This window comes from Humulus lupulus, chromosome X, assembly GCF_963169125.1.
Source record: "Humulus lupulus chromosome X, drHumLupu1.1, whole genome shotgun sequence".
In the NCBI taxonomy this organism is placed as follows: Eukaryota; Viridiplantae; Streptophyta; class Magnoliopsida; order Rosales; family Cannabaceae; genus Humulus; species Humulus lupulus.
In genome coordinates this window covers 185899940-185908332 of record NC_084802.1, presented here as the reverse complement: position 1 = coordinate 185908332, position 8393 = coordinate 185899940, and the positions used below count along the sequence as shown (strand labels likewise).

Below are 8393 nucleotides of genomic sequence, written 5' to 3'. Positions count from 1 at the left end.
TAGTACAAGTTTTGGCAATATTAACGAGGCAATGTTTCTCCTTGCTGTATTAGATATATTTAGTAATGATCGATCCCAGTTTCGCTTAATATTATAGCTATAGTTGCCACAATAATGTATCACACTTTCACTTATAGCAAAATATATTTATTGTACATGTATTAAACAATTGATTACATATATATAGAAAAATATAAATGTCTTGATAGTGATCTTTACGCTTCCTAGGAGAACTTTTACAAAACTAATAATAATAATCACCATTAGGGTTTCTTTTTACCAGCTCATACTAAATGACCAAACTATCCTCATGAATCAAGATGCTTTACGAATTTTTGGAGAGAGAAGAGAGATTGATTAATTATACATAAACACACACCCACATCACAAAAGCCACTAATCAATCAGTGAGTGACAAAGTAAACAAAATTATTAAAACTTTTAGGGTTTATACCTTTTTTAGCTTGTATTTTTTCTCATTACCTGTTTAGACCCTGTGTTTTGACAAATTATTTTTTGGACCTTATGTTTTATAAAATAGTTAAAATAAAACCCTAAACCCGATTTTGGTTAATATTTTCTCAACTAAAATTATAAATAATTTACCAAACTAACAATTCAAAACAAAAATAAAATCATTCTACTTAAAAATTGAGTTATTATATTCAATTTTTTCTTCATCAAAATTGAGTTTAGGGTTTTATTTTAACTATTTTACAAAACATAAGATCTAAAAAGTAATTTGTCAAAACACAGGGTCCAAACAAGTAATACCCAAACTTGTAATTTGCTGAAAAGATAAAGAGTAAAACAAAGCTAGCTAGCATATGCATATGTATATATATATTAACAATATATGTTGTGTTAAAGTAGGTAGATGCCGAACCATCTAGTTATTCTTTCATTACGGCCAGGAGATATATATTGAGATATTGGAAAAGGGAATCTAGCTATATGGAATGCTAGCCAGTATATAACGACTTAAGCTTCAAACGAGAGAGAACCAACTTCTAAAGAAGTTAGTACTTAGCCAAGAGCACACACAATTTCTGCGGCAAATCCTCGAAGCTAGTTCAAACTAGTGGGAGGTTTGTCTGCTCCTCTAAGCTAAGCGCTTTCATCAAAAATCAACTACCAAAAGATCACATAATATTACGTACGGCCAAATTATATACATATATATTTTTTGTTCTTGAATATATATATATATAATACATCAAAATGGCTCGTGGAAAAGTTCAGCTGAGAAGAATAGAGAACCCTGTTCACAGGCAGGTTACTTTTTGCAAGCGCCGAGCTGGGCTCCTCAAGAAGGCGAAAGAGCTCTCTGTGCTATGTGATGCTGAGATTGGACTTGTCATCTTCTCCGCCCATGGCAAGCTCTACGACCTCGCCACCAAAGGGTACGTTAGCTCCTGCATTGGCACGTGTATTCAACCTAGCTCCTATAAATATATATATATATATAATAAAGTTAAGGGTATAAATTAAGAGTGGTTCAAGGAGAAAGTGGCCGTGATTATGACATGAATATATATATATATAAATAATGATGTGTGTTTTTTTAACTTTAATTATTTATGCTTTTTAAATAAGTAAGACTATGAATGATGAAAAGGGCCGGTGAAGGTGCGCATGATAAATAGATTATTGAAGATGCACATGCATTATGCGCTTCTGCATAAATTATAAATAATATTTGGGTTTTTTTTTTGACATAATATTTGGGTTTTTTTGTTTTTTTTTTTTGTAATTATATATATAAATAATTAGAACCATGCAAGGGCTTATAGAGAAGTACATGAAGTCGAGCAGGGGATCTCTGGAGGCTCAGGCTGATCAGCAACAGCCCATATTACAGACGCAGTATGATCAGCTGGTATGTATATATGTGTTGATTAAGATGTTATATTTATATATATATATATAGATATATATCAGTAGCTCATCCAATTGAACACTAACACAGATAAACTATATAATTAAATAATATGCTCTTTCAAACCGCGGCTAATAAAACCAGACAAAGTACAATTTGACACATAAACACGCAGTAGTAAAAGTTTTGCAGCATCGGATTCTGGTTTTTCGTGATTATTCTAGGATTTTTTTTATTATATTTAGATATATATAATAATAACACCTAATTAATAACTTACATTTATTCCCCAAAAAAATTAAAAAAAATACACGGTATAAAGTTAGTTTTATAATGGGACTGTGTAGTTGTAGAGTCCACAACCCATTATATATACTTGATTGTTTCTGATTTATATAGGCGCATTTCCTATTAGAGAATATTTACTAATTATGATATGATCTGATAAATTATGCATACATTTTTATAGTGTTTCTTCTCTTGTTGACACGTAAGATATATAGCTAATGGACGATATATTCTGATATATACTATTTAATATTGTTTATATCAATTTAATTACATCCAAAGAATTGACTTTTATACATTAATGACACTATTAAACACTGGTTAATTATACTCAAAGCTAGCATAGTATAGTACTATTATTTTACTCACGACATATCAATGAAAGTCTAGTGATTCTCATTTTCTCTTGTATTAATATTCCATAATGTGGTCATGGTATGAATTGAATTTTGCATTTTTTTTCCTATAATGTTTTGCTGTGAAAAGTTTTGTACAAATCATACACATATGGATCTTTTCTGACAAAAAAAATTAATAACTACATTTTTTTTTCCTTCGTGATAAAATATAGTAATTAAATATTTGTGAATTAATATATATATATATATATATAATTAGCTAATTTAGTATATCTTTATTTTTCTTTTCGAAAAACTAATTTAGTCTATCTTAATTTAATTTGTAATGATCAACTTATATTTTGTATTCGTGAACTTGCAGGATGCCAAAAATGAGATAAGCATGCTGAAACAAGAGATTGAAATTCTGCAAAAAGGTCTCAGGTACGTACTACAAAAACTTTTTTTCCCAACTGCTTATATATATATATATATATATATTATAGGGCTTCATTTTAAGCCTTATAGGTGTGGCTGTCAGTGTTTCTCGACTCATGAACAGCTTTTAGCGCGATTTTTTTTATGACCGTGTATATTGTAGCTATTTAAAATATCCTGCAAATTTTTAGAAAATTCAGAATAGTTTACAGTACCAAAAACTAGGTTCAAACATGTTGTTTTTCACACGCATAAAAAAAATTAGTCACGCGTGCAACATGTTTGAATTTAGTTTTTGGTACTATAAACTATTCAGAATTTTCTAAAAATTTACAGGATACTCTAAATAGCTACAATATACACGGTCATAAAAAAAATCGGGCCGAAAAATGTTCACAGGTCGAGAACACTGAGAGTCCCACCGCTAGAGCTTAAAGTGAAGCCCCTAAAGAAAAATTCTCATATATATACATATTTATATATATATAAAGAGTTTATTAAGAACATAAGTATATATTTGTATCTTTTCTGTATGGAAACATGATATATATATATATATATTGCTATATTTATATGTGTATACTGCTATATAAGATCGAGCCATACATACAAACATAATTAAACATAATTATTATGATCGATAATCATGATTATAGTGCTTCATCACAATGGGAATTAATTAATTTGGATAAGCTCACTATTTTAGTGATAATCGTAACCATATATATAATAGGTATTCAAAAAAATAGATAATTGATAAAGGCTCAAAGAGTAATTAGGGAGCTTGAGGTTAGCATCACTCTTGTAATGCCTAAAAAGGCTCAAACCATAGATAGAGAATGGGTCTCAAAGATCAGTAAAAATTAGTTGTATTTGTGGTTGGATTGGTTGGTTTTGTATTGGTTGGTTGTAACCTTTGGCTGTTGAGTAACACATTGATTCTTATTCATCATCAAAAAAAAAAAAAAAATAGATAATTAATCTTATAAATAATTACTACAAATGGATAAATCCCCTTTATAATTGAGGCATGCACGAACTCTATGTATAATATATAATTAAATTAAGCTCCTGAAGTTAGAAATATTATAAAATATATATATATATATATACAATGAAGCCAGGCACAAATGAAATGACATGATCAATTTTAATTACTACTATATTTCAAAATAAGACTGTATATGTGTATTATTACTGTATATGTGGTTATGTGTATTATTAATGTCAATTTTAATTTTAGTATAATTTTGAATATTCATAATATTATCTTATTAATATACAGGTATATGTTTGGAGGTGGAGCAGGAACAATGAGTCTTGATGAACTTCAAATTCTTGAAAAGAATCTTGAATTGTGGATTTATCATATACGCTCTGCAAAGGTAACATTATTATTAATTATTAGTGAATTTGATATGTAAAAGTTTACATAATTAAGTTAATTTGATCATTTATTTATTTATATAACAGATGGACATCATGTCTCAAGAGATCCAACTGTTAAAAAATAAGGTCAGTTCAAAATTCTTTACATCTAAACTTAATAATTTTTTTTATATATATAATTATCAGATTATTGTTTAAAATTCAATTTGTTATATTTGTAAGATGAAATGATGATATAATTAATATTGCATTGCATCGCTAAAAAATCGAATAATCTGAACTTATTGTTTTTTGTGCTATATTTGGTATAGAGAGAACACAAAATAAGGCATGGAATTAAACATTTGAAAAAATTAAATGAAAAAAGTTTGCATCACTACGATAAAATCTGATTGGATTCTCTTTGAAAGAACTCAGAATATATAAGACTTATTGATCAGTGGTTACTCTTTACTTAATTATTTTTAATTTATTTACAATAGTTAAATATGCATGGTATTAAACATAAGAACGCTATATAAATAGTTTAATTAGTGTATGTAATGTTTGTGTATATATTTTAAGTGAAATTGATTTATGTTATGATAAAGATAATCATATAAAGTTTTTCGTATCGTACGGACACTGAAAATTAAAATATCAAAACGATATATCTGTCAAAATGATGGGAATATTAATATAGTAAATAAATTCTCATGATCACATTTAAATGAAACTTCTTAAGCAAGATTATTTAATAGGTTAGAATAAAAAGTTCCATTTAAATAAAAATCTGTCATTACCTGATTATATATGATATATTATATTCTATTCGTATATTTACTAATTAAAGAATCCTTATAATGGTTTTGTACTAATCAGGAAGGAATACTGAAAGCTGCAAATAAGTATCTCCAAGATAAGGTAACAATTAAGAAATATGAAATTCATTTGGATAACTTCGATCTGTTAAATAAAGCAATATATTCTTGTTCCTCATTCAAATTAATATATATAAAAAAGACTATAAAGACATGATTAAAATTAATAAGTAATTAAGAAAAAAATATTATTATGTCTTGTGCAGATAGAAGAGAACACTGCAACTGATCTTGATTTTCTACCAATGACGACTAACAATCCATATCCATTAACCATATTACAGAACGAGATATTTCAGTTCTAGAACAGGCTATATATAGGTCTTTGATGTTGTTAGAAAAGTACTATATATATATATATTTATAGTATTGATGTTGTGTAATATTCTGCTGTTTAATAGGCGTGTTTGCTAAATTGAAAACAATTAAGGTATGCTTTGGATTATCAAAGTGGGCGTAGCCATTTGTATCAATAATAATCCAGTACTCCATAGGTTGCTGACATTATGAATAAGAACGGCATTTTATATATGCTGTTTTATTACTACTGTTTAATAATATTCTATATTTGGGTTTATATATAAGCTGGTTTTACTTTTCATTATTTTAATTTGGGATATTTGCGGTATAAGTACCCAATGTTTGGGTTTTGTACGCGGTATATAGACTCAATGTTTATTTTTTAGTGGCAATAGTACCCAAAATCAGTAAAAGTGTTATTCCGTCAGCATCCTCCGTTAGATCTTCATTTCGTGATGATTGAACCAAGACGTGTCACTCCGTGATTGGTCCAGCTCAATAATATTTTTAAAATAATTATGATTTAGACCAATAAAAACGTGACACATGTCTGCCTAATCAGCTCATTAACAGACCTAACGGAGGAGGCTGACGGAATTACACTTTTACTGACTTTGGGTACTATTGCCACTAAAAATAAGCATTGGGTCTATGCCGCGTACAAAACCCAAACATTTGATACTTATGCCGCAATTATCCCTTTTAATTTTTATTGTTGTACTTATATACAATAATTGAGTTTTTCACGATGTTTTGCATATTATAGCTTTTTATACTTTTGGAAAAAGGTATGTACAATATATACTCAATACTAAATGCTATAATTGTCAATAATATTATTTTGCAAAAAAATTATTAACATATTTTATTTTTTCAAAGTTGATATTCTACTTGCAACAAAATTATCTTCACCAATTATTCATTTGAATTGTGTATATATGTACCGCCCCGCTACGTCGGGTACGTCTGCTGCACAATCATAGGACAAGTCCTACCAATACCTCAGGCATCTAACACTAAAATTATAAGGCAACATCTATAAAAAATGCAGAAAATTTTAAACTTTATAACTTTAATAACACTTAAAATCTTTACATAGCCAGAATATAACTTAAACTTTGTACAGTTATACAAAATTTATGAATATCTTATCCATAAAAGTCCTTGCTACTGAGTCTGGAGTCCACAAGCTGTCAAGAACCAAGCCTGGAAAAGGTTGGAACAACCACTACTACAAAAACTACTTTTTAGGGCTCACACTTAGGGCACACTCCCCGCGAGCCCTCTATTTGAGAGCCTTAAAAATTGAAGTTTTTAAAATGCACATTGTGAGCTCTAAAAGAATATTTTTAAGACTCGCGTTGCGAGCCCTAAAAATTAAAGATAGAATCCTGCAATATCATAACTTGACTTAATAATGGATTCTTCAAGCAACTTCTTCTTCTTTTAGAGGAAGCGCGGTAGAGGTTAAAAATTTATTCTCATAAGAACCTAAAAATTTAATAATAAGAAATTAGGAAGAATATAAAGTATAAAAAAAATTACATAAAAAAAATAGAAGGCACATTATGGAATTGCAAGAATTATTCTTAACAAGAGTGCAATATTATTCTTTGAGGCATTCTGACAAACACATAATATGCAAATCAGGAAAGCATATAACATAAGAACAAGACAACAAAAACAGATCAATAACTAACTGAGACCATGAAAACCTTTATTAATATTGGAGAATATGCCTAGTGTCATAGAGGAGCACCTAGAGCACCTACACAACTTTATTGAATTTCATCAACCAAACACAAAGTTAACATTCAAAGAAAAATGTAGAACAAAAACTATCAAAGAGGAGCACCTAGAGCATGAACATGCATGGTGGGACCACTAATAGAAGAAGCATTATTGTTGTTATTACTTGCAGTATCAACAGACTAGAACTTAATTGGTAATTAATCTAACACCAAATTTATATTCCACCAAAATAATTCATAGAAAAAACAAAATACACTTGCAAACAAGGACAAAATTTATATACATATGATGGAGTTTTGTTCTGTTCCTTAACAATCACACGTCTAAGGTAAACTTGGCACAAATATAAGCATAAAAATAAAAGACACTTGTAATACAAATCAGAAAAGATTGGAATTATAAATTTCACATTTTTTAGGTATATCCTTTGTTTTTGGTACACCATGTGATTCTCATAAGCTTGTAATAGATAAATATATAAAACTTTGATCATAATGCAAGTTACTTCGTTGTTATGTTCATAGCAATGACATAATTGGTAGGATATTGTTTTGTTAGTATTTAGATACTCACCACTTAATTAATCCTCGTTTGTTGTACACTCAAAGATCAAGCACCATTAGAAAGAGTTTACTTGAAATTCTTTCAAGTCAAGAAATCCATTGCCTTCTATATCCACTTGATCCACAAATTTTGACTCTTTATCAGTAAGTCCTTAGATATGGCAAACCAAATTTAGCTGGAAAAATACATAAACAAAAATTGATCGATTATAGCAAGCATGCAATTAATAGAAGTTGGAAATAAACTCAATGAATGAGAAATAAAAAATAAGAATACGAGTGTATATTATGTACCCCAAACCAGCAGTACATGAGACCTATAAGGTGATGCAATCATTCATGTTTAGGAAGAAAGTGTCACTTAGTATATGAAATAGATATATATATATATATATATGTGTTCTTTCTAAATTTTCTCTTAACAAATTTAAAAATTATTCTAATTTCTTCCATGCATATATATGTTGAGGCAATATTGACAAATGAGGGTGAAGAACCTGGAGGCAGCGACTGACATTCAAAAGCACAACAAAATCTTCTACAAAACCAAAGTTCTTATAAGCTCGCTCTTCCAGTTCTGTTTGGA

The 8393-nt window shown here is 28.8% G+C and overlaps 1 protein-coding gene across 1 annotated transcript; it reads left to right on the top strand.

Moving 5' to 3' along the window:
- The first annotated feature begins 924 nt into the window (after window positions 1-924).
- On the top strand, window positions 925-5776 carry LOC133803665 (agamous-like MADS-box protein AGL12). Its single transcript, XM_062241774.1, has 7 exons — window positions 925-1403; window positions 1774-1879; window positions 2888-2949; window positions 4229-4328; window positions 4417-4458; window positions 5194-5235; window positions 5399-5776. Exons 1-7 carry the CDS (start codon window positions 1222-1224, stop codon window positions 5495-5497), a joined length of 633 nt encoding a protein of 210 aa, XP_062097758.1. The 5' UTR covers window positions 925-1221; the 3' UTR covers window positions 5498-5776.
- The last annotated feature ends 2617 nt before the right edge of the window (window positions 5777-8393 follow it).